Source organism: Eptesicus fuscus, chromosome 16, assembly GCF_027574615.1.
Source record: "Eptesicus fuscus isolate TK198812 chromosome 16, DD_ASM_mEF_20220401, whole genome shotgun sequence".
Classification (NCBI taxonomy): Eukaryota; Metazoa; Chordata; class Mammalia; order Chiroptera; family Vespertilionidae; genus Eptesicus; species Eptesicus fuscus.
This window is the reverse complement of record NC_072488.1, coordinates 61,006,828-61,033,174: the sequence shown is the minus strand read 5'-3', so window position 1 is coordinate 61,033,174 and position 26,347 is coordinate 61,006,828. Positions and strand designations below refer to the sequence as shown.

Sequence of the window (26,347 nt, the reverse complement as noted above, 5' to 3'; positions counted from 1 at the left end):
GCTCACTGGGCACCTCACCTGGCTTCCTGGGTTGTGCTCCTACCACAACCTGCTGCGGGAGAGGCCACCAAGAGGGCTGAGAGCAGGGCCTGGGCAGCAGGAAGGACCCCAACAACCCCCAGGATGACGCTTCCAGAGCCTCCCTTGAGCAGAAGCCCCTGAGGGCAGGGCCTCAACCTGTCCAGCTGTGCACACAGCAAATAGTGAATAAAAAGAATGGCTGGGTCCAATGTCAAGGACATTAAGATAAAACCATTCTTAGAACAGCCTGGGTCCTTGCTCGGGTGTCTGCACACACGGGGCTCCTCCAAAGCACCCCCTTTGTGCATGGAAGTGGGGTGCAGGGCTGTTGTCACAATCACTTGGGGTACTGAACTACAGATCAATAGACTTCAGGCATTTTCTGGGATGGCTTTAAAAACGAACAAAATAGCCCTAGCCAGTCTGGCTCAGCGGATAGAGCGTCGGCCTGTGGACCAATGGTCCCGGGTTCAATTCCGGTCAAGGGCATGTACCTTGGTTGCAGGCTCCTCCCCAGCCTGGGCCCTGGTGAGGGCTGGTGCAGGAGGCAACCAATCATGTGTTTCTCTCACATTGATGTTTCTCTCTGTCTTTCTCTCTCTCTTCCACTCTCCCTAAAAATCAATGGAAAAATATCCTCGGGTGAGGATTAAAAAGGAACAAAATAGAAGAGGTTCCACAGGAAATCATTTTGAGTTATCGTTTAAAAATACAAATGTCCACTCACTGTGGCCCGCAGAAACAAGTGCTTGTTCTGTTTTGTTTTTTCTTTTTCTCCCCGGCTGCTGCCCAGGAGCACAGACTGGGGGAAGCTGCGCACCCCTGCGACACCCAGCAGAGCTGCGCCGCCTCCCGGGGGGCGGGCCATCCGTCCCGGTTCTGGTGGAGCCAGGGCGACAGGAGAAGCTGGTTGCCACTCAGGTCAGCAGCGGCCCGGGCTGTGGGGCCTGGCCTCGCAGGGTAAAGGAAAGGGCGCTCACAAAGGGCGCAGCGCCTCCCTGGTCCCGCGGCGGGAGAAGTGGGTGCCGGCGCCCACAGCCCCGGGGGCGCAGCGTGTGGAGTGTCCCGGCCGCACAGGCACAGGGCGCGCTGTGCACCTTGTAACTTACTATTTCGTGCACGTAGCACGCCCTCCCTCCCCAGCATCCTTGGCATCAAGTGCCTGGCCCATTGGACGCAGCGTCAGGCGAGGCTTAGTCACAGCCCGGGGTCCCTGCCTTGGTTGGGTCACTGCTTCCTGGGCGTTGGCTTCTGTGTTTGTGACACTGTCCCCTGGTCAGTAATGGCCGGTCAAACAACAGCAACACCACGGGCTCCGGGGCCTCCCGGAACCGGCTGAATGACTGATTGAACTGCTCAAGCAGCTAACAGGCATCGCCTGCCCTCTCTGTGCCAGGACTCGGCTTACTGGTCATTATTTCACAACCAGCCTGTGCAGCTCTCACCCTCATCTTCCAGGTAAGGAAACGGATCGCTGAGGTTGGGTAACCTACCCTGGGTCACACAGCCAGTGGGACACGGCGGGCTGCAGGCCCTCTGGGTCTGACCCCAAGCCCCAGCCTCCTGCGCCTCTCGGCCTCGGGGTGGACGGAGCGCCGACCGGCGGAGCTTGTAGGCGAGGATTCTCCCCCGGCCGCCCCTGACCCAGGGCTCAGCACAACCCATCAGGTCGCGCCCAGTGCTTTCTCCCGCACACACCAGTTCTATTTTCCTGAAGACCCACCGGCCTTGATCCCCGAGCACATCCTCAAGTTGACGCGCAGGGCGGGAGCTGGAGGGCGGGAGCTGGAGGGCGGGAGCTGGAGGGCGGGAGCTGGAGCGGGGGAGGTGGGCGCGCCTCCTGGGAATGTCTGCGGGAAGACTAAACCCGCACACAAATCTGGTCCCGGAGAAGAAAGGGAGCTGGCCGGGCGGGTCGAGTTACCACAGCTGCCGGGACCCACTCCCAGACTCGGCGGGGAGAGGGTCCGAGGGAGCCGGGCCCAGCGGATGGCGGCCCCGAGGGCCCGTCGGAAGCGCACCTTCTCGGGTGTCCGCGGAGGGCCGTTCGCGGGGACCGGGGCCGCAGGATGAAGGCCGCCGGTGCGGCTCCTGAGATAAGGAGGGCGCAGACTGGGCCGGGAGCCGGGCTCCTTCGCCGCAGATAAGACTGAGGCCTCGGGCTGAACTGTCAATAATACGCTGCTCCGTCCTCGCCTGCCCCGCGGGGAGCAGCCGGGCGCGCTTTCCCGGCACAGCCAGCCAGAGGCGCAGCGAGGTCCCCAAGGCAGGGGACCCCCAGGAGGGAGGGTGTTGGCAGAGCCAGGGCCCAGGACTCGGGGGCTGAGCCGCAGCTCCCGGGCAAGGCTGAGGCAGCAGCTCTCTTACAGTGTAATCACGTCCAGTAAGACATGATACTGCAGAAAAATACCCAATTCCCAGGTCTGTTTGTGAGATCAGCGGGCCTGCTTGACCACAGGAAAGAGGCATCACCGTCTGTTACAGCCTCCTCTGCGCAGGCTGTCAGTGCTCACCGGGGAGGACATTAGGGGGATGGAACCTAGAATCCACAGAAACCCCAGCGTCTCCTCCGGCAGGGAGCTCTGAGCATAACACCCCAAAGGGCAAGTTTCCCGCTCTGCACCCGCACCTGGGCAGCCACTGTGCTTGCCACCAGCCCCGCAGCCCAGCTCCCCTGGCCCACAGAGTCCCCGCCAGGTTCCCGCAGCCGCTCCCTCCCTGCTTCCTGCTCCGGAAGGTCCCTAAACCCCAGCACCTCCCTCCAGCCCTCCCTCCCTCCTTGTCCTGTTGTCTGTAGGTGTCCGGTAAACACTTACACAGAACTAGCTAATCCCACAGTGCACTTCTCCCTCTCGCCTGCTCGTCCATATTCTCTCCCACCTCTTCCTCCTTCTCATTCTCTTGCAACTCATGGAGTTTCTCCAGGGAAATCTCTACCCACTTCCTAACTCTCTTCTTCCCATTTGGGAGTAAAATTTAGGGGTGACTGATGCAAACGTGGTGCGGCTGATCCAAGTGCATCCGAGTGCCTTTGCACAGGGAGCTCGCTGCTCTCCATCTCGGAGTCCAGGAGGCGCCAGAGGTGCCTCTGTCTCCATGAGTCTCTGACTGCCACAGAGGGCGTGCCGCCTGCCTCAGGCTGTCAAACCAGATGAACTTCCCTGAGACTGCCGTGCCCACTGGGATGCTTTTCCCCTTGTTTTCCTTAGCAGAGTCTGGATGCATTATCGTCTCCTAGGGCTGAGGCAACCCCACCAGGCTGGTCCCCAGGGCGAGCTGGCCTCCTTTTGTTCCCAGGCTCTGTGGAGAACTGTGGTCTGAGCACCACCCTACTCGACATCGCGGGCCCATGCCTGGGCGGGGGCCACTTGTGCATCACCTCAGCTCCATCAGCCTCACCTCCTAGTGCTGGCAATGCCGTGGGGACCAGGCCTCTGCAGGTGTAAGCTGCCTGTGCCTTGCACGCCTGCGCCAGGCTTTCTCTGCGATGCTGAGGTGTGGGGCACTGGTGGGAGCGGTTTCACACACAGGTCACCCGGAGTTCATGCCCTGTGAGGCGCCCACTAGCCTGCGTGTGTGCGTTGCGGGGAGAAGGGGGTGCTTGCGTTTCATTGCTCAGATGGGCGGTTCTGAGTCTTACCACTGATTCTTCAGCGTTCCCCGGAGAGACCATCCAGTGCCCCTGCACTGTACCCGGCATCACATCTCTTCCCGGTGGTGCTGTCGCTCCCTCCTGCCCTGAAGAAGCCAGTCACATCAGCGCTTGTCTCAGACTGTGCTCTGGGGCACCAGGCGGAGACAGGCTGTTCCAAATGTCCCACTGCACACGGGCACTTCCTGGAGAAGCCGGGAGGGTGCGGCTTCTTAGAGGGACACTGTGAGCATGACCGTTGGCTCAGTTTGCTCCTCTGGGCACCCAACCCAGAAACACATCCCTGCAAACCCCAGAAGCGCTTCAATTAACATGGGTTTTCATCAAGACAATTAAAGGCATAGCTAGCTGGTCCCTGCTCTAGGATGAGGCCAAAAGACTGTTTATTGCACTGTTAACTCAAGCAAAACTGCATAAACTATCTCCAGGTAACATGAGAGAGTCTGATGTTAATTTTCAATTCTTCAGACCGCCAACCATGGACCATCCTGAACCACACGCAGAGGAGTCTATCTGCTCCGAGCTGGTCCAGACTTCTCGGCCTCTGCCTTTCCTGTTCCCTGGATTTTGCTTCCTTGCAAAGTCTGTGCTGCTGTCATTTTTAGGGTCAGGTTTGAAGCTGAGCCCAGAGGTTTCAGGGAAGGCGTGGTTCCCTCCAGGACTCATCCACGCCTGGCAGCTCGGAGCTGATTACAACACAGCCGATCTGCCATCACGAGGAGAAGGGACACGGCCTCTGCTTCTTTGCAGGGAAGAGTGGCCTCCTGACTGGTGCCTGAGATGAAGGGGTCCCCAGGGAGCACCCGCAGGCCGCCTGTCTTCCCGCACGCGGAACGCCCGCCCCCGGGCACCGCTGATCCACTGACACTTTCCACCTGAGTCCTGTCAGCTGCAGAGGGTAGAGGCCGCCATGCAGGTTGTGTGTGGCGCCATCTCGGACCTCTGGGAGCCAGGTGAAGTGAACTGTTGGGAAGATCTTGAGGAGGTGACAGGAGGAGATGACAAAGGGGGGAAGGTCCCTCTAGGCAGCCAGCCACCTCCCCTGGCCCTGCAGAGAGCTTCTGCCCGGTGTTCCAAAATGGGGCGGTGGGAGAGGAGAGCAAGTGCTCAGGCCTCACCCTTTTTAAATATCCCAGTCCCGCTGCCTCGAAAGAGATGCGCATTATTTTGCTCCAAGAAGAGAAAAACTCAAGGCAAAAGCTTCAGCAGGCACCCGCCTGGGGGGGCGGGGGGTGGGGGGAGGGAACAGGCTGCCTTCCTGCCCTCTTCTCCCCTCACCCAGGGAAGTGTGGAGTCTCCTCACCACCTCAGGCCGGCTCAGCCCCCTGCCGGGCGCCCATAGGGACTGAAGGCCTGGTGGGGGTCGCTGGCTCTTTCCAACCCAGACAGGGATGGTGGCTGTAGAGTGCCACCTGGAGGCGCGGGCAGCTCACTGCTTGGAGGGGCCGCTTTCCCCACCTCATTCATTTGCTCTAGGGAGGCCCCATCTCAGGCCTCAAGCTCCTCCAGGCCCAGGCCCAGCCAGGGCCCTTCAGGCATAAGGCCTCAAACACATCTGCACGTGGAGAGGCCAGCGAACCACAGGGCTCCTTCAGCTTCCTCTGGATTTTGTTTTGTTCTTTTGTTCACACTCACTCTTCTAGATGATTCCAACCCTATAGAGTCCTCAACTCAAAGAGGAAATGCTTATTTTTGATGAATTAAGTCAACACAATAAGTATAAAAGCCATTCTTCTCCTTCTTCTTCTTCTTCTCCTTCTTCTTCTTCTTCTTCTTCTTCTTCTTCTTCTTCTTCAAATGTAAAAAGACTTTATTAAGAAGGCTTTGGAGTCCAAAAGTAAAACTCTTTTTTATTGTTTAAAGTATTACATATAGTAGTACATATAAAACTCTTGATATCATGTTTTGAACCCTTACCATTATAAGTCAACTTAGCAAATATATAATCACTAATTTGGCTGCATTGGATTAAGGATCCATTACTTTAAAATAAATTTTAATTCTTATTCCATAAAGTACAAAAATCCACACTTCTTTTATTTATTTGGTTTTATTTATTTATTTACAATTTATTTTAGAGAGAGGAAGGGAGCGAGAGAAAAAAACCAACATCGATTTGTTGCTCCACTTACTTGTGCATTCATTGGTTGATTCTTGTATGTGCCCTGAGCTACTCTAACCAGCTGAGCTACTCAGCCAGGACCTGAAAATCAGCACTCTTGACCCAAATACTATTGTGTCCCTTAATTCTTCTTTTAAAGAATCTATGGTACAGTTGACCCTTGCAGAACACAGGTTTGGCCTGCACCTGTGCACTTACACATGGATTTTTAAAAAGAAACACCTGCACTGTTTGATCCAGGTTGAAAGTCTGTGGATGCATACCAAGGACTGTATGCATCGTCTGCGCCATTTTATATAGGGGACTTGAGAATCTGCGGACTTTGGCATCGTGGGGGCCCTGGAACCAATTCCCATACCTGGGACGACTTAAGTTTTGGGGAAATCAGAAGTTATACGTGGATTTTCAAATGAGCAAGGGGCCGGCGTCCCTAACCCCCAAGTTGGTCCACTGTGCTTTGTACCAAGCTAGGAGTGTATTTTATAGCTCCTAGCGTGATGATGGCTGGCTTCAGAAAACACTGTTTTTAAAATCTAAAACACTACCCTGGTTCTTAGAAAGAGTTCTCAGACTCCTCTTCAATCTTGTGGCCCTCTCCCCAGGAGAAGCTGCGTGCACTTCTACCCAAACTAATTTAGCTACAATCGCAAGGGGAACGGGAAGTCAGAGCAGACCCTCCTCAGAAGCTGAGTGTCAGGCGCCTTAGGGAACCAGCAGATGGCAAGACCTCATCCCCCAGCTGGTGGGGCGGGGGTGGCTAAGTGGGACTCCTGTCTGAGCGTCCCCACTCAGAGAGACTGGAACCTGCATAGGGCGTTGGGACGGAGACAGGGGCAAAGGACAGAAGACCGACGGCCACACCATCACTGAGGTGTGAGGAAAGCTGAGGCATGAGGCAGAGCCAGGCCCTCATCAACACCTCACATCAGAGGAGCAAGGTTTCTGTTTAAATCCCTACTAAGCTCGGCTGCACCTCTGTGGGAGCCATCACAGCTGCTCGCCAAATATTTTAGCTCTCCACCTTCTGAGGACGTGGGAGGGCTGTATTCCCTGCCCTCTTAGAGTTGGGTGGGGTCATGTGACTGGTCTGGCCAATCAGTTGTGAGAGCAAGTGGCACATGTCCCTTCTGTCAGAGCCAGTAATGGCAGGTACAGGGCCCAGGAGTCTGCCCTCCCTCTGGCCCTATGCCCCCCATGGCAACATTGGAGATGGTGGCTGCCCCAGCAGCTGGGCCCCCAAGTCACTTATGAAGACCAACCTCCCCTTGCCCACCTGCACTAGCTGTGAGGCTGGAGGGAGCAAGAAAATCCATTGTTTTAAGCACCTGAGACTTTGGACTCGCCTGTTGCTGTAGCACAAACCTCTCTCTTTGACAGCTCTTCAAAGTCATCCTGGAACTTAAGGTGGTCCTGAAGCCTGTCTCCCACTCCAGACACTTCAACTCCATTGGTGGGGGTCCCAGAATCAGGATTTTAATGAGTGCACTTCTTGTTTTAGGCTACTTTAAGGTTTACAGGAAAGTTGAGAAGGCAGTCCAGAGAGTTCCATATGCTCTTCGGCAGGTCTCCCCTACTGCTACCACCTTATGGTCCTGTGGTGCCTTTGTCACACCTAATGAACCCATCGGGCACATTGTTATTAACTAAGGTTCGTCCTTTATTCAGAGATCTGCAGTTTTTATCGAATGCCCTTTGCTGTCCCGGGATCCCATCTAGGATATGGCCTTACATTCACTTGTTACATCTCCTTAGGCTCCTAGACTCTCCTTGTTTCTGATGACCTTGACAGTTTTAAGGGGCACTGTGCGATCTGGGTTCGTTTGATGTGTTTCTCATGGTTAGACTGGCCCAATGGGTTTTGGGGAGGAAGACCTCAGAGGTCGTCATCAATCAGGGGTACATGACTTACAACTGTTGGTATTGACCCTGCTCACCTGGCTGAGGTTGGGCTTGTCAGCTTCCTCACTGTGAAGTTACCCTCTCTCCCTCTGTCCATTCTGTACTCCTTGGAACTCATTCTGTGTAGCCCTCACTGAGGGGGAGGGAGCTGTGGTCCACCTCCTTGAGGGAAGAGCATCTACATAAATTATTTGGAATTCTTCTGTACGAGAGGTTTGCCTATCCTCCCCATGTGTTTATTTATTCAATTATTTTTTATATCAGTATGGACTCTTGATATTTACTTTATACAGCTGTGGTCCAATATCTCACTGCCACGATTGCCCGGGTTTGGCCACTGGAGCCCCCTCAGCTGGCTGCTGTGCCCTTTGACGTGCCTCGTCATGTCATTGTGTCTCTGAGCACTTCCTTACACTCTGGCACTGCAAGGTGCTCCAGGCCCATCCTGCGTCTCACCTGCCCCAGCCCTAGAATCAGTCATTTCTGCAATGAGCTCTGGCTCCTTTTATCGGGGGATGGTATTAAAAACCAAGATGCTCGGTAGGGCATCCAGATTTGTAATTTAATGGACAGCAAAGTGGGAGCCAATGAGTAGATTGCAGTGGTTCACCACCCTACCTGCACGTGAGAAGCACATGGATGTCGGCTGCAGCTGGTGGGTGGTTCCTGTGTCCAGGGGCCTTCCCACATGCAGCACTCTCCCACACACACACCACAGGGATCCACCAGGGATCCACCAGATAGGATATGCAGTCAGTAGAGAGTTTTTTTCTTTGCACTAGTTTGCAGATGCTGTTTATACTAACATTTACTCAAGTTTAAGTCTTAGCAGAATTTATACCCCGTACCTCTAGCATGTTTTCTATCTTTCCCTGGAGCTCAGTCCTTCTCTCAACACCCAGAGAATATGGAAGGTGGAGAAGTTCCTCTCTCAAGGTAGCAAGGTCGGTTCAGGATCTAACCCAAGGCTTCTAGCCCAGGACACCTTTGGGGGCCAGGAAGAGAGCTCTAATTAGGTTTGAAATGTGTGTGTACATGAGTGTATGTAAGCATGTGGAGTATGTGTGAGTGTATGTGAATTTTGTGTGTACATGAGTGTATGTAAGCATGTGGAGTGTGTGTGAATTGTGTGTGCACGAGTGTATGTGAGCATGTGGAGTGTGTGTGAGTGTATGTGGATTGTGTGTGTGAGACCAGGTGAATGTCTGATTGACAGTGAGTGTGCAAGTGTATGTGAATGTGATGTCTGAGATTGTCTATGAGTATGAATTCATGTGAACGAATGTGTATGATATGTGAGTTGGCATGTGAGTGAGTGTAACTGTGTGGACATGAGACTGTGAGTTTGGGGTGGGAACAGGTGACACCTGGTTCCACATGGGGCATTAGATCCCACTGACACAGCCTCCTAACCGTCCTCACTCCTCACACCAGCTTGAACTTCCCAGCCAGCGCCTCCACTCTAAACTCTCATGAGAACAGAGACTCGGGGGCCAGGGGCTCCAAGCCTGGCACCGTGCCAAGCCTCATCTCTTTCCTCCTCCTGAGAACCTGGGTGCAGCACAGAACAGTCAGATGTCTTCTTTCCTGTCATCACTAACTGTATCTCCACAGCTCTCGGTTGCTGTGTTAGCGCATCACCATAATTAGCAAGTTGCTGGTGTCACACTAACACTGGTTAATGATTCCCTCGGAGACAAGGCAAATTCGTGGGAGGCCACTGGTGCGGGGATATGTCTGCTCCAGAGAAAAGCCCAAGCGCTTGGTGTGTCAGTCACACTGCAGTGTGGTCCCAGGAAGGGCTTGGTGACCTGGAGTGGGGCCGTGGGTGAGGACACGTGGGAAAGGTGGTCACGGGCGTCCCCAGGCCTTGCCCATCCTCCGGCTCACAGGGCTGGCCGCTCTGGGAACCTGCTCCCCAGCCCCTCAGGGTGCTGTGACAGCCACAGCAGCCCCGGCCTGGGTCCTGGTGAGAGGAAGGGACGTTCGTCATCTCCACCTCCTCACGTTGCTTGTGCCCCACCTTCTCTGTGTTTCAACAAAACTGCCCTGTCTTCACCCCGTACCCTTAGGGCCCCGATGCGCCCGTCTCCCCTCTAGGACACACGCGTGTTTAACAAGGGAACTGTCATCGCCGTCTGCAGCAGGGCCTCCGAGGGCTGATGCTGGGGGGACAGGGTAGGGGTCGGGTCTCAGGGCCACAAATCCTCCCAGGCGCCTTTTCTCCCTGGGGAGCGTGACAAGGGGAACCGAGAGTTCTGGGGGCACAGCGTTTGGTGGGACACACCACAAACCCTTCGAGGGCTCGTTTGGTGAAAAGAAGAAAAACAACCACAGGCTATTTCTGCCGGGGCTATTCTAGTAATTAGGGTGTTTTTGCCCGAGTTACTCAAATAACAACCCTGTGGTGTCTCCCTTTCCTACGTGAGAAAGTCCCTTCTCAGTGGACAGTTTAGATTTGAGGTGTTTTGCTGTGGCTTCTTCCTAATTTCCAAACAGCGAGGGCTGCGGGGCCTGTCCCGCCATGTGCAGGAGGTGAGGGGCCCTCGCTGCCCGGCTGCCCAGCACCAGGCTTCGTGACGTCCCCTTGTCAGCTTGTCCTTCTGGTTTGGACCTTCACCAGTGAGCCAGCTGCCAGCCCAGGCTGTGCGAGGGGCTGTGCCAGGCTGTGCGCAGCTCTGATACATTCACCGCAGCGCACTCCCAGCTCTGACACGGAGAGCTCTGGGCCTGGGGCAGCCACGTGGCCACGCGAAGCCTCAGCATCCCAGGGCAAAATGAGAATGACAGTGCCTGCCTCACCAGGCCCACACAGGTTTACACGAGTGAATACACGCAGTGCACTGGGATGAGATCTAACATATACATATACATGTACACATATGTACATATCCTATGTAATAAAACCCTAATATGCAAAGCGACTGAACGGCGCAACAACCGGTCGCTGTGATGCACACTGACCACCAGGGGACAAACGCTCAACACAGGAGCTGTCCCCTGGTGGTCAGTGCACCGCTCAGCCAGAAGCCAGGCTCACGGCTGGTGAGCAGCACTAAGGATGTCCAACTGCTGGCCTTAGTGCGAGCAGCATTAAGGATGTCCAACTGATGGCTGGGGAGTGGGCCCAAGCCGTGGGGAGCGGGCCTAAGCTGTCAGTCAGATATCCCCTAAGGGCTCCTAGACTAGGAGAGGGTGCAGGCCTCCCTGAGAGACCCCTGCCTGAGTGCACGAATCTCGTGCACCGGCCCTCTAGTATATATCCTAACATATAAAAAGCCAGGGGTCATCACAAATGAAACAAGCAGACGGACGACTGAACACATGCTGCGTGGGGCGACCAGGCCAGCAGGGGGGGACAGTTGGGGACAACCAGGCTGGCAGCAGGGGGTGGGGGGCACTTGGGGGCAACCAAGCCAGCAGGGGGGCCCAGTTAGGGGCGACCAGGCAGGCAGGCAGGTGAGCAGTTAGGAGCCAGCGGTCCCGGATTGTGAGAGGGATATCTGACTGCCGGTTTAGGCCCAATCCCCAGGATTGGGCCTAAACCGGCAGTTGGACATCCCCTGAGCAGTCCTGGATTGAAGAGGGTGCAGGCTAGGCTGAGGGGACCCCCCCCCCATGCACGAATTTTGTGCACTGGGCCTCTAGTATGTATATAAAAAGCCAGCAACTGGAACACCGGAACGACCTGAACGACCAGAACGACCAGTTGCTGTGATGCCCACTGCAGCTGGCCAACCAGCCCAATCAGGGGCAGGGCTGACCAGCCAACCTCCCGCTGTCCCCCTCCCCCCGGCAGGCATAGCCCCAATCCGCCCCCATCAGGGCCGGGCCGGCTGGACCCCACCTGTGCACGAATTTGTGCACTATATATATATATATATATATATATATATATATATATATGTCTTAGCTATTATTTAAGCATTGCATCAAATCTCCCCTTCTAGACTGTATGCCAGTTTCCTTTAAAGGCAAAATTCAAAATTACTTATTGAGTAAGTACTACATGCCAGGTGCTTTCACAACCACCATCTCTCCAATCCTTGAGCCAACTCTGAGAGCTGGCTGCCACTGGCCCCATTTCATAAGTGAGGAGGAGGTTCAGAGAGGTTAGTTCATTGGCCCAGGTCACACAGCTTAGTAGTTAAAAGATCAGGAATGATTTCATTCACAGGCCCTTTCTCTAGCTTGTCATACAGCCTTCTACTCTTCCCTCCACAAAAACCTCACAAGGACATCTAAACCTTTGTCCTGAAATCTACGGCAGTATAGCCACAGATGTTTACAACAGGTGACATGAGACTTCACCCGTGCTCCAGGCATCAATTAAAGAGAAGGACTGCATTAAGGGCTTCATCCAAAATCATTAGGTTACTGCGCCCTTGCTCTGCCCTGCATATGTGCCATGGAGCCTGCCCTTGGCCTTGGCTCCTGGGCGAGGGGCTTGCTGTTTGCAGCAAGTGTGAGTAGATGCTGGTTCCGGGTGCAGGCTTTGTTCCAGGAGGAGGACTGTCACCATTTATCTCGGGGGCTGCCACTGCCCCTTGGAGGCCTCTCAGTCCCCTCTGTACAATGGGCTTGTGTGGGGGCTTCTCTGAGACCCCACAGCTCAGCTCTTGCTTTGCAGGGGTCCCCGAGTCACACTTCTTAGATGCTTCGGTTACATCTGCTTTCTGAAAGGTCTGCCTGGGCAAGTCGCGTAGTGGCTGGATGGTGGCCCCAGGAGATACGTCCCCATCCTGATCCCCAGAACCTGTGCACGTGACCTTATTTGGAAACAGAATCTCTGCAGCGGGAGTTGATGTAAAGATCTTGAGATGAGACCATCCTGGATGACCCGAGTAGCCCTAAACCCATGGCAAGTGTCTTAGACGAGACACACAGAGGGGAGGCCACGTGAAGTCGGAGGCAGACGTCGGAGTGACGCAGCCCCAAGCCAAGGAACCTGACATGACCCCACTCCCACCCTCACCCCGGGTCTGGAAGAGATGAAGACAGACGCTCTCCGCCGCCGCCAGAAGGAGCCCAGCCCTGCCAAGCCCTGACGTGGGACTTCGGCTTCCGGAAGGGCAGAAAAGCAATTCTTGTTTTTAGCTGTTCATTTTGTGGTCATTTGCTAGGGCGGCCGTTCAGGAAATGAACACAGTTTTAAGTGAACACAACTTCTTAATACGCTCGTTCGCTTTCAAAACACACTCCGGCCTCACCCGTGAAGGTGCCAGAGGACATGCTCGGTGGGTCCGCTGTGACTGAACCAGGCCGAGCGCCAGTCGGTCACATCCACCGGAGGAGGTTTCCAGGAAGAGCAGAGGAGCCCGGGGAAGCGGCGGGACAGGTCCCTCTGGCTGCTGGGACCGTCCTCCTTCGGCAAACGTGTCCTCGGCTGCCTCCTCCTGCTGGTGAGACGCCCGTCGGCAGATTCTCCAATACCCCTAGTCCGTGTCAGGGCACACGTGAGCTCTGAAGCCGAAAGCCAGCCCAGCCCTGCTGATCGTCACCCAGTTGGTTAGCAGCTGGCAGCCCTCTCCTGACAGCCTCTCTGCCGGGAGGAACACACGCCCTGCTCGCAGCTTTCCCGGAGGCCCAGCGGGAGCTTCCCCGATTCCCCATCAGCCGCTTCCACCTGCTGAACTGTCATTCTTCCCCCCCTGCCTGTCGGAGGGACAATCCTCTTCCATCCCTGGTCTACTCTTCCTCCGAGGTTCTGGGTCCCACCTCCCCTGCCTCCTCTGGACCTTGGCTTCACCCTTAGTCAGTGTCTTTCCTTCCTCCCTCCCAACAGTGCCTCCTGTGGGACAGAAACATGACGGCGGTCACTCGCCCACGGGAAGAAACTCTCCACACCACGGACATGCCAGGCAACTCACAGAAGAGAGCAGGAACCCCCACATGAGAAATAGCCCTCGCCGGGAGCAGGACATGCAAATTAGCAACAGCGAGGCACTGTTTCAGTCCCCTCAGGTCGCCTGAAGGTAAAACGCCTCACAATGCCTGGCCGCGTGGCTCAGTGGTTGAGCGTGGACCGATGAGCGTCACGGTTCCATTCCTGGTCAGAGCACATGCCTGGGTTGCAGGCTCGATCCCCAGTAGGAGGTGTGCAGGAGCAGCCGACCAATGATTCTCTCTCCTCATTGATGTTTCTAACTCCCCCTCCCTCTCCCTTCCTCTCTGAAATCAATAAAGACATTTTTGGGAAAAACAAACAAACAAAAAAGCACTGCACAATGCCCAGTGCCAGGTGCTGGTAAACTCTGTTAATTACAGCTTCCTCTAGTGCCGGAAATGGAAGGACCTACACCAAGCACATCAAACTCAAAGGCTAACACGGGCCGCGAGTTTGACATGCTTGACCTATACGTAATGTGGGAGAGGAGGGGTCTGAACACGGAGGCAGTGACACATCGCGGATCATCCCTTAGGGCCTAAGGCTTAGGCCGAGCACAGCTGCGCCCCAGGCGAGAGCGCCTACGGGACAACGGGAGGGCTGGCCCGCACGTGAGAACATGTGCTGGGTGAAGGTTACTTGCTTTTGCTTTACTGAGAAACAACAGAGGAACAGTGCAAGGATGTACCCAAGTTTAAGGGCAAAGTGAGCAGCTGAGATGCCTTTTTACCTGCTTAGTTCTTCCAAGGAGCCCCACATTCCACGGCACGGAGCGCGGAGTCTGTCAAAGGTGGGGGCCGGATCCTGGTGCTCACCGCCTTGTTAGTGTGTGTGTGCGCGCAAGAGTGCATGTGAGTGTATGTGTGTGAGTGTGTGAGCATGTGAGAGCATGTATGTGTGTGAGTGTGTGAGCATGTGAGTGTATGTGTGAGCATGTATGTGTGTGTGTGAGTGAGTGTGTATGTGCAAGAGTGCGTGTGAGTGTGTGCGTGTACATGTGTGTGAGTGTGTATAAGCGTGTGTATATGTGATGCATGTGTGCGCACGCAGGCTGTGGAGGGAGGATATGCCAGCACTTCAAGGTCACCCTATTCCTTATCATTTCTCATTTCTTACAAATAAATATGAACCAAGTATGGAAACCTGTCAGCGTTTCATTGAGGTGCCCATGGTGCCAACGGTGTGGAATATTCGCAGCATTTCTCCGTGTTCCGCAATATTTCATTTAAAAATCCGTCCCTAGATCCGACAACTTGCCACTTGCCATCCCAAGCAGTGCTGGGAACTATATCAGAACTTGCAGGATTAGGAACCTTTGCAAACGGACTGCACGTGTGCCTTCTGCAACCCCATCCCGTGGCAGGACGTCGACACCGTGTGGGAACAGAGCGCCATGTGCTCCAGGGGCCGGCGGAGCCTGGAGCCCACACCCCGCTCTGCAGCCAGGCCCGGAGGAGGCGGTCCCTCCAGGAGAGGCGGAGGGGGAACCCCGAGTCCCCAAGACCTGCAGGGACAGAGAAAGGAGAATGAAACAGAGCTGCACCCACACCTGCACCCGCCACAGCCAGGAGCAGCGAACAGCCTCAGAGCCTGGCGTGCTGACTGAGCCGCCGCTGCCAGGTCTCCTTCGCAGCCAGCCGCGCAAACAGCCTGCGGACCAGCCTCCGGTGCCTCAGCTCACAGGCAGGCGCCTTATGCATGTGAACTCCAAGCCGTGGTAGGTATTGGATTTCCCATTTTATAAATTAAGAAGTCAAGGCTCTGAGCAGTGAAGCAGCTACCCCCCCACACCCCCCATACCCCTCCACCCCCCATGCCCGCCCCAGCTCAGCCGTCAGCGGGAGTCAGCCGAGCCTGCACCGCCCAGCACGCCTGCCCACCCCATGCCATGCTGCCTGGCACCATCCCACTCACCTTCGGGACACTTGGAGGCATTGACATGATTTATCGTATTGTTTGACCTTTTAGAGAGAGGGTCTATAGTTTCCATCAGCTGTGTGAACGAAAGGAGCCACATGCTAACCTGACAAGCTCAGTGGAGGCCTGCGTGGCAGTCTTGCAAACTCAGAGACCTGAAATAACCACAAAGGATGGTTTGAAAATTAAATATTTAACTACAAACAGGTTATAGTGGGTAGTCATGTCCTAGTCCGATATCTTCCCTGACAAAGATCAACTTAGATCTTCCTTACTGAGCCCATTTGCCTTTTTGCCTCTAAGATAACATATCTGTGAGATGTCTGGGTCACTTGTAACTTCCTTATTTTGCTGGAGCCCCTGGGGCACAACCAAATGTGGTGGGCGCCAGGATAGATACTTCAAATTCCTTCATTATCATGTTAATTGTTCCTGTACCCACCTAAGTATGTGTCCATCATTTTGCTTTTTATCCAATCCCAGGGGTTTCCCACCGGTTGACTTTATCCCACCTCCTTAATCCATCACCAATGAGTTTCATGTAGCCGACCTATGTCCCTCCTTTGATGGCAATGTATAAATACAGATGTAACCCACCATTTCTTCGGAGCATTATCTCAATTCATTGAGGTTCTGCTTCCCGGCATATGTCGACATTTTGGCTCAAATAAACTCACTAAAATTCTTTACAGGTTTCAATGGTTTTTTTCGTTAACAGCTGCGAGTCTAAAAAGAATCCGTAAGAATGCCCAGCTCCTATGACAAGGAAAGTAATACCTAACAGCCTGTTTTCTGGGTCAAAGACTATCTCAAGTCCCTTCCTTCCCGAGTGCAGGGAGGGCCTCCACGGTGTCCGGGCAGCTCAGCTCTGCAGAAAGGGGGTGTCCCCGATGCCACCCACAGGCAGCTCCTTTCCCGAAGCCAAACTCACAGACCCCTTCATCCCTGCGTGTGCAGCGACCCCATGTGGCCATTTCCCAGTATAACCACTTGCTGACTAGCTCATCATTTAACAAAGCAGGGGGTTGATTTATTTTGTCAGTTTTGCTTTCATCCCACTGAGGCGGAAAGTGGGAAGCAGCTCTGACTGGAAGAGGTAGGTGGGCTTGCCGGGACAGACATCCTTCCGGCCTGCTGACCACAGACCCTGAGCTCAGGTGGGCTGAGAGCGCCCCCTCACAGCAGCGTCTGGGAGACAGCAACATGGGGGTGAGCACAGCTAACCTCCAGGTCTATTGCTGCCCTCCCTTTCCCCCTCCACCTGCCCCCCTCCTCGCCTCCCCCACCCTCAACAAGGCTGCTGGGTCTTAGAGAGAAGATAAAGGCAGACAAGGAAACTGCTTCGGCGTAAACTCACGAGGCAGCAATGTGATGCGAGACCTGGAAAGGCCCATACGCGTTATCTAAGCCACTCCTTCGTTTTAGAAATAAAAGTCAGGGCCAGAAGTTTGAGGAGGTCTCCCCTGAAACCACCCAGCAAGAGACGGCACGCGGCTGCTGTTAGCATGTGTTGAGTCGTGTAGCTGAAGTGATGTAAGGGTAGTTTTCTCTCGTGTAACCCAAAGTCCCTCAGAGGTAGGCGGGCAGGGCTGCTAGGTGGATCACAGTGTCAGCTCAGACCCAACTGCTCTGCCTTCTGCTTCGGCAGCCCTGAAGGTGACTTATCCACAAGGTGACTTCAAGGTCACAGTGTGGTTGCTAGAGTCTGAGTTCCAGGCAGAACAATCCAGATGGGACCAAGGCAAAAGCTCGTTTGCCAGAGATGTAGGCTTCCTCTTAACTAGCTGTTCCTGTTCTCCAGCGACTTCCCTTATCTCTTATCGGCCATCCCCGCCTGTGAAGGAAGCTCGGACTGTAGTCTTGTAAGCTGGGAATAGTCCGAGGAGGGGAGAATGAGGATGTAGACAGCTAGAAGCCGAGTCTGTGACCAGTGGTGTTAGCAGCTACTGTGTCTTCACGCCTACTCCCTCACTTACCCGCCTAATCACCCTGCCAGCTAGCACTTGCTATTCCCATTGCTCAGGGGAGGAAAAGGGAGCTTAGTGGGGGTGTTACCTGCTCTATAGCTAGTGAGCGTTGGAGACAAAATCTGGACCTAAAATCCATGGTCCTAGCATTCTGGCAGCAGTGGAAGGGGAAGAACCACAGGACCCGCCCAGGGACCTTCCCCAAGGGCAGCTTTCAGGGCTGCTCGGGGCTTCCTCACCATCGGTTCTTAATTGCAGATGGAGAGAAGCCACAGGGAAACCTTGATTTGGGGGAGAAGGGGGCACGGCTGCCTCCACGCGTTGGGAAGGGCAGAACATTCGACAGCTCGGTCTGCGTGTAAATAAGCGAGTTTGCCCACACCCTCCTCCTTCTGCTAATCTCGCGTCGAACCTTCCACGTGAATCTGGGCTATTTTGTTTTAACATCCCATCCATCACTTTTACTATTTGTGCAGTTGGGTTCAGAGTTTTTTTTTTTTTTTAAAAAAACATGTAAATGTATAACATAGATAAATCCTTTTGCTTTATTAAAAGGCCCTTGGATTCATAAAAGAACTCATCCAGAGTTCCTTTAACTGGAAGTCTCCAGAATTTTTAAATACACAATATTTTAAAGTATTAACTAGTTGACAAAATGGCCCAGAGACAGAGAAACTTAAAACTACATCATGTGATATTTGTCTTTCTCTGACTGGCTTATTTCGCTTAGCATAATCATCTCCAGGACCCTCTATGCTATCTCAAAGGGTAATAGAGCATTCTTTTTTACTGCTGCATAGTATTCCATTGTAAATGTACCGGGTTTTTTATCCACTCATCTACTGATATGATCTCACTTATATGTGGAATCTAATAAACAAAATAAACTGATGAATGAAATCGAACCAGGGGCATGGAAACATGGAATAGACTGACGAACCTCAGAGGGAGGGCGGAAAGAGATTAGCCAAAGAACTTACATGCAGATATGCATGGCCCAGGAACACACAACAGGGTGGTGAAGGCCTAGGGCAGGGTGGGATCTGGGTGGTGTGGAGCAAGGGGGAGAGAAAGGGGGGGGGCGTCTATAATACTTTCAACAATAAAAATAAATTTTTAAAAACTGGATTATGTTGCTGCTAATTGAAGATCAAATGGAAATACGTCACAATATAGATCAGTGGGAAAACGGAGTTGCATACAAGACTGGCATTTCCCAGTCCCCTCTCCCATAAAGCAAGTCCAACCCCGCCTAGGATTTCTGATAATGAGGAGGAATGGCGAGAGTGGGCCCCGGAAGCGCTGTGCGCCGCCGTCAACTGCCTGTGCAATGGCGGTTCTGATTTGCTCTTGAAGCCATTTGTCATGGGATCTTGGCTGAGACTTTATTCTTTTGGTGAAACTCCTTGGGAAACCATCAGGCATGGGCTGAGCGCCTGATGGAACCCTGCCCCCTCCAGTCCTGTGCAGGACTGCAGAGCGTCCAGCAGATGGCGCCAAGCACCTCTTGTCCTGTAGAAGGGAACCAGCGGAAAGGCGGCTCCCTCCCTCCTTCCCTCCCTCTGTCCTCGCACCCTCCCTTCTCTCAGTCCCTCCGTCTTCCTTTAGTCACTGATTCATCAAATCTCTATAAAAGCCTAAAGCCGAGCTCTGTACAGAATCTACATAATATTATATGCATAATAAATATAAGAAACACTCTTGTGCTCTAGGGATTTGTGGTTGGGGAGAATATTTGTTCACTATCTTTGGAACATCAGTGAAAGAGTAAATATCTGCCAGGACTGAAAGAACAGAAATCACCGTGGACTGAGAGAGAAAGCAGGCCTGCTGTCACCCAGGCTCGGAGGACAGACCCAGACACGCCAGCGGCCAAGTGCCCAGGAGCAGCATTTCTCCCGAGGACCGCTGCCGTGGGGAAAGGCCATCATGCCATCTTTCTGTGACCACTGCTTTCTCACCACTGGCCTCAGACCTGCTTTGCAGCTCCCACCTGTGACTAGGGATCCCCGAATGCAGAGCCATCCTTGCCCCATGGCGGCGCCTCACCCTGAGCTGAGCGGATCCACTTGACTCCCGCCCGGGGAGCAGCCAGGACAGGACTGCGCAGCCCCAGAGCAGCAGCGGGAGCCTGAGCGCCCTCCCTCTCCTCTAGCGGGTCCCAGAGCCGCGGGTCCCAGCAGCAGTCCTCGGCTCCACTGGAGTGTCCTCGGGCAATAAATGGGATTGTCAGACCACAGGTGTGCCGCTTGCCCCTCCCCACTGTCATAGCTCCTATCTCTCAGGCCAAAGACCCTACAGCATGCCAATTCTGAGTATCCATTGAGAACCGGGGAAAGAGCACCAGGGGTGTCTGTGAACCAACCGCCCACAGCGAGCTGGACCCCAACAGGTGCTCACACCCCTACTTCACAGGGGTGGCTTCCCCCTACAGACTGTGTGGGGATGTGTGTCTGGTCAACCACGCCAACAGCCTAAAGTCAGTGGTGGGCGCTCCCTGAGTTACCTGCCCTCTCCATTCTGTGAGCAACTGGCCCCAATGGCCCGCCCTTTTAGGAGGTGTCCCTGGCGGAGTCGGGGTTTGGCCCCAGTGTGCTGTGGACATCCACTGGAGACACAGCGCTGGGGCCCTCCTCAGGGAACCGTGGGACGCAAAGGCTCAAGTGTTGCCCTAAGGGCAGATCTCCATGTCGAGTGCCTTGCTTTGTCCGTGATTTGTCCCCTGGTATAAGAGTGGGACAAAAACAGACCCCTTCCATGGAGACCAGTAGCTTGATGTTCAATGTTATACGTAAATTATATCTTAACAAAAAAAAAAAAAAGAGAGAGGGTGAGGGGAAGGAGTACTTTGTTCCCACTCCCGCTAGGACCCGAGGAAGTTTTCAGCTCACACGAGATGATAAATGTGTCTGGGCACCAACAGGCTACAGGCCTCTCCTTAAAACTTAACGTCACAAGGTCAGGAGCTCCCACCACTGCTGTCGCGGGTCAAGGCCAGCCTGAGGGTGACGTGGACACCCTAGACAGAAAGGCCCCTCAGGACACCAGGAGTGTAACAGTCATAGACAGACAAGAGACCAAAAAAATAAAGGAATAATTTTAGCAGCCTAAAGTCATCTCTAAGAATTCTGTATTCTAAAAAAATTATATTACTAGCAGAATAATTGTAGGTTTCAGGTATCCAAAAGGTGACATTTCTAATAAGGTTAAGATGTTCCTGAGTGAGACCTGTGTGTAGTCAGAGGTGGGCTGACTTCCAGACACATCTGTGAGGGCGGAGATTATTTGTCTTTATGTTTGAGGTCATTTTGTCTGGCAGGTCCTACGCCCATAGCCCTGTGACGGTGTCACTCACAAAGTGACCAATGCGTGGAGCAGGGATCTGGCAGAGGGGCAGAGGCGGGCAACCTCAGAGGATATCCCAGGCCCTGGGGGAGATGATTTAAGGCCTTGTCCTGCCGGTCACACCTTCCGGGAGAATTTGTTGGGGCCCGAGAAGTGATTCCTAACTGGAGCTGTTGGAAGTTTGAAAAACAAAGTTAATTGCAGTTTATGGTAATCACTGGCTTATTTAATGCCACGGCACTTGGAGTCTGAGATGAACGTTGAGACAATCCAAGTGTCGGAACTCTAGGAAGATCAGGAAGCAGAGTGGTTAGTTATTCTTCTCTGAAAAAGAAATGAACCTCCCGAGATCGTTCAACCCCATGCTCTCAGAAGTCCAGCAACCATGTCCCAATGAAGTGTGGACCGGGCCTGGAGCCCTGTGGACATCAGACACCTGCTCCACACCTCCTGCTCATCTGCCCCACACCTGCTGCTCACCTCCTGCACACCTGCCACTCACCTGCCACACACCTGCCCCACACCTGCCACTCACCTGCCCCACACCTGCTGCTCACCTCCTGCACACCTGCCCCACACCTGCCACTCACCTGCCCCACACCTGCCCCACACCTGCCACTCACCTGCCCCACACCTGCCACTCACCTGCCCCACACCTGCCACTCACCTGCCCCACACCTGCCCACACACCTGCCCCACACCTGCCCCTCACCTGCCCCACACCTGCCGCTCACCTGCCCCACACCTGCCCCACATCTGCCCCACACCTGCCCCACATCTGCCCACTTACCTGCCCCACACCTACCCCACACCTGCCCCTCACCTGCCCCACACCTGCCGCTCACCTGCCCCACACCTCCCCCACATCTGCCCACTTACCTGCCCCACACCTACCCCACACCTGCCACTCACCTGCACCACACCTGCCCCACACCTGCCACTCACCTGCCCCACACCTGCCACTCACCTGCCCCACACCTGCCACTCACCTGCCCCACACCTGCACCACACCTGCTGCTCACCTGCTGTGCTGTACCCTTCGGAGCTGTGATTCTCCTCAGCTCTCAGGACGGCTGCTCTGAAACTCCAGGGCTTAGATTTATACCTGATGATGACCACATTTATCAATCACATTTACATGTATTTGGTACCGGTAGAATGCAAGGTTTCTGGAAGTAGTGATTGTATGGACCATGTATACACCTGAAAACGCTTGATCGTTCCTCCTTCTCCGCAGAATCGCCTTCCTGTCTGCATGTCACCCACCCCTAGGTGCCCACTGCCCAGAGCCTGCCCCAGGGTCACCTCTCTGTGGTCACAGCAGCACCTTCCCTCTGAGACTGCATCCTCTGCAGCCGCTGCTGTCGTGGTTGGAGGTGAGGAAAGGCCAGGTCAGCGAGGTACTTCAGCAAGAACCCCGTGTGGTTGGGAAGAATCGGCAGAGAGAAGCAGCAGTGATTACAGAAGTAAGGAAATCATGCTGGCATGGAAATGTCGTAGGTACTTTTCAGAATTTTAAAGCAGGAGGTATGGAAAGAACTAACCAGTGAAAACATGGGGTTTGGGAAAGGGAGAGTTCAGGGAAAGACTGGGTTCATAAGTCTTTCTTTTATTGGGAGAGGGTGTATGGAAACTGAACAACTTTATATTTTGTGAGAAAAGTGCTAAAGGAATGGAAGTTAATAAGTATAAAGGGAATTGCTGAAATAGTAGAATAGAATAGAATAGAATAGAATAGAATAGAATAGAGTAGAATAGAATAGAATAGAATAGAGTAGAGTAGAATAGAATAGAATAGAATAGAATAGAATAGAATAGAATAGAATAGAGTAGAATAGAAGACTTCCAAGCCAGCAAAGGAAACATAGGAACGGAAAGATCCATCTAGCAGGGGCAGACAAGAAGAAATCAAATAAAATCTTTAGAACACTAAGTGGGAAATACAAAATAAGGTGGTAGACCTATATCAGTAATTACAGTAACGAAAAACATAAAATCCACTTATATTTTGTCTGAAAGAAGGATTTAATATTGTGAAAACCTGCTTTATGCGTGTATGAGACATACTTAAACACACTTACTAAATATGTCATGAAGATGAAAATTATGAAAAAAGTATACCAGGAAAATATTAACCGAAACAAAATTAAAATAGCTGCTTTATTATGCAATAAAAGACATTTTGGGGGAAATTATGGATGAAACTGATAAAGAAGAGTCTATCATTGGCTTACTACAAACTGTGTGCACCTAACTTTATCCTACCTAATAAAAGAGTAATATGCAAATTAACCATCACTCTGCTACACCCACAAGCCATGCCCACCAGCCATGCCCACCAGCCAACCAGAGCGAGTATGCAAATAAACCCAACCAAGATGGCTACAGCCACAGAGAGCAGGAGGGAGGCGTGGGTTTCCCAGGCAATGGAGGAAGCCAAGCTTTCCGCCTGCCCTTCTCAGCCTAAGCCTCCACTCAAGGCTACAAAGTTTCAATTATAGAAGATAAACAAATCCAAACAGAAATGGCGGCAGCCACGAAGCTGGAAAGAGCAGGAGGCCAGGGTTGTCCCTGGCAATGGAAGAAGCAAAGCTTTCCACACAGCCTGACCAGCCCAGGCCTCCACTCCAGACTACAAAGTTTCAATTATAGAAGATACATGAACCCCAACAGAAATGGCTGCCGGCCACGGAGTGAGCAGGAGGCTTGGCTCCACTCCAGGCTACAAAGTTTCAATTGTAGAAGATAAATAAACCCCAGATACCAGGGCCTCTGCTTGGGTCGCCAGGGGACATGGCCGGCCTGCAAACCACCACAGGCCCCTCGCTCAGGCTGCCCCATGCCCCAAGGGAACCCCCACCCTGATCTGGGGCACCCTTCAGGGCAAACCAGCTGGCCCCCACCTGTGCACCAGGCCTCTATCCTATCTAATAAAAGAGTAATATGCAGATTGACCATCACTCCAACACACAAGATGTCTGCCCCCATGTGGTCAAAGATCCTGCCCCTATGTGGACACAAGATGGCCACCACAAGATGGCCAGCAGGGGAGGGCAGTTAGGGGTGACCAGGCTGGCAGAGGAGGGAAGTTGGGGGCAAACAGGCTGGCAGGGGAGCAGTTAGACATCAATCAGGCTGGCATGGGAGTGGTTAGGGGGTGATCAGGCTAGCAGGCAGAAGCGGTTAGGGGCAATCAGGAAGGCAGGTAGGCGAGCAGTTGGGAGCCATCAGTCCTGGATTGTGAGAGGGATGTCTGACTGCCCATTTAGGCCCGATCCCAGATCGGGCAGTCGGACATCCCTCTCACAATCCGGGCAGTCGGACATCCCTCTCACAATCCAGGACTGCTGGTGGGATCGGGCCTAAACGGGCAGTCGGACATCCCTCTAGGGGGTCCCAGATTGGAGAGGATGCAGGCTGGGCTGAGGGACACACCCCCGCCCAGCCTAGTTATAAATAATTGTTTTAATCTTCTATTTATCAGTGAACATGTGTGTATATAATCAAGATTACCTGTATTATTTAAATAGTCTATAACTCCTTCTTGTCCACTTCATTGATCAGGTTCCATGAGACCCTTGGCCACAACTCCCACTCTGATTATGGATTTAGCAATTTCAACCAGTAATTCTATTGAGTTTTGCCATATCTATATATATGAAAAGCCAGCGACCAGAATGCCGTAACAACCAGAACGACCAGTCACTATGACGCCCACTGCACTAGCGAACTGGCCGATCAAGGGGTGGGGCCAGCTGGCCAGCCTCCCATGGCCTCTCCCCCTGGCCGGCCCCTCCCCCTGGCTGGCCCCGCCCATAATTTCCCCCCACCCTAATAGGGGGCTGGCCTGGCCGGCCAACCTCCTCCAGCAGCCCCTCCCCCCAGCTGGCCCAACCCTCGATGGGCCCTCCCCACCCCAATTGGCCTGTGGCCCCTCCCCCCAGCCAGCTCTACCCCCAATCAGCCCCCCACTCCGATCAGGGACAGGGCCTGCCATCCAACCACCCATGGTTCCTTCTCCCCAGCCGGCCCAGCCCTGATCGGGCCCCAATCGGGGCAGGCCGGCCAGCCAATCTCCCACCGTCTCCTCCTCTTGACAGGCCCAGCCCCAATCTGCCGATGGGTGCTGGGCCAGTTGGACCCCACCAATGCATGGATTCGTGCACTGGGCCTCTAGTATTTTATAAGATTACTAGAGGCCCGGTGCACAAAATTCGTGCATGGGGGGAGGGGCGTCCCTCAACCCGGCCTGCACCCTCTCCAATCCGGGATCCCTCTTGCAATCCAGAACCACTGGCTCCTAACCGCTCACCTGCATGACTGCCTGATGGCCCTAACTGCTCTTCCCTCCAGGCCTGATCCCCCTAATTGCTCTCCCCTCCTGGCCTGATCGTCCTAACTGCCAATCTGCGCTCCCTTCCTGGCCTGATCCCCCTAACTGCCTATCTTCTCTCCCTTCCTCTCCGTGCCCTTCAGACCCCCCAGCGCAGGCATGCTGAGAGCTCTCCACTGCAGCCCCACACCCGTCCTGATTGGTCGTTATGTGATGGAGTCCTGGCCAATTTGCGTATTCCTCTATTATTAGTATAGATTGGGCCACAAAGGAATTCTCAATTAAACCAAGGAATTTATATAGTAAAGACCATCATTGCTAATAACATCGTACCTTATAATAAAGAAACATGCAAATTGACCGCACCTCCGCTATGCCCATGATTGGGCCTGAGAGAGGCTGGGGGCGGGACTCCGGGTGGCCTATCCGGCCGTTGAGAAGACCAAGATGGCGGCGCCCAATCCTCTTAGTTCCGGGGGTTCCGGGGGCGATTGCCACCCTGGGGGGGCATGGCCAGGCCCAGCCAGGCACTCCCAGGAGTCCCGGGGGCGATCGACACCCTGGGGGGGCATAGCCGGGCCCAGCCAGCTGCTCCCAGGGGTCCCAGGGGCGATCGCCACCCGGGGGGGCGTGGCCAGGCCAAGCCAGGTGCTTCACGGGGGTCCCGGGGTTGATCGCCACCCTGGGGGGGCGTGGCTGGGCCCAGCCAGCCACTCCCCGGGGGTCCCAGGGCGATCGCCACCCTGGGCGGTGTGGCCAGGCCCAGCCAGCCGCTCCCGGGGGTCCCGGGGGTCCCAGGGGCGATCGCCACCCTGGGGGGGGCGTGGCCTGGTCGAGCCTGGTGCTCCCAGGGGTCCCGGGGGCGATCACCACCCTGGGGGGGCGTGGCTGGGCCGAGCCAGGCGCTTCCCGGGGGTCCCAGGGCGATCGCCACCCTGGCGGGGCATGGCCGGGCCCAACCAGGCGCTCCCAGGGTCCCTGGGAACATTGCAGGCATGTGGTTGCTGAGACCCAGACCAGGCCTCTGGCCACAGATTCACAGCTTTGTGGAGACCTAGGGCAGGGATCTGCCTCATCTGCAGAGAGACAGAGGTTCTGCAGTGCCCCCAAGACGTGGGTGGGCCCAGCCAGGGATCAAGGGGCATGGAAGGACTCCTGGCAGAGGGGCAAGGACCCTCACCCCTGAGGTGGGGGTTGAGGGGTG

At 54.2% G+C, this 26,347-nt stretch overlaps 1 protein-coding gene across 1 annotated transcript in view; it reads left to right on the top strand.

Moving 5' to 3' along the window:
• Positions 1-1,378: 1,378 nt before the first annotated feature.
• LOC103299663 (lithostathine-like) overlaps positions 1,379-26,347 on the top strand; it is a gene marked incomplete at its 5' end in the record, with an annotated part of 50,041 nt that continues 25,072 nt past the window's right edge. Inside the window, one exon of the mRNA XM_054727946.1 lies at positions 1,379-1,479. Coding sequence (XP_054583921.1) covers positions 1,379-1,479 — 101 coding nt within the window. The remainder of the gene's footprint in view (positions 1,480-26,347) is intronic.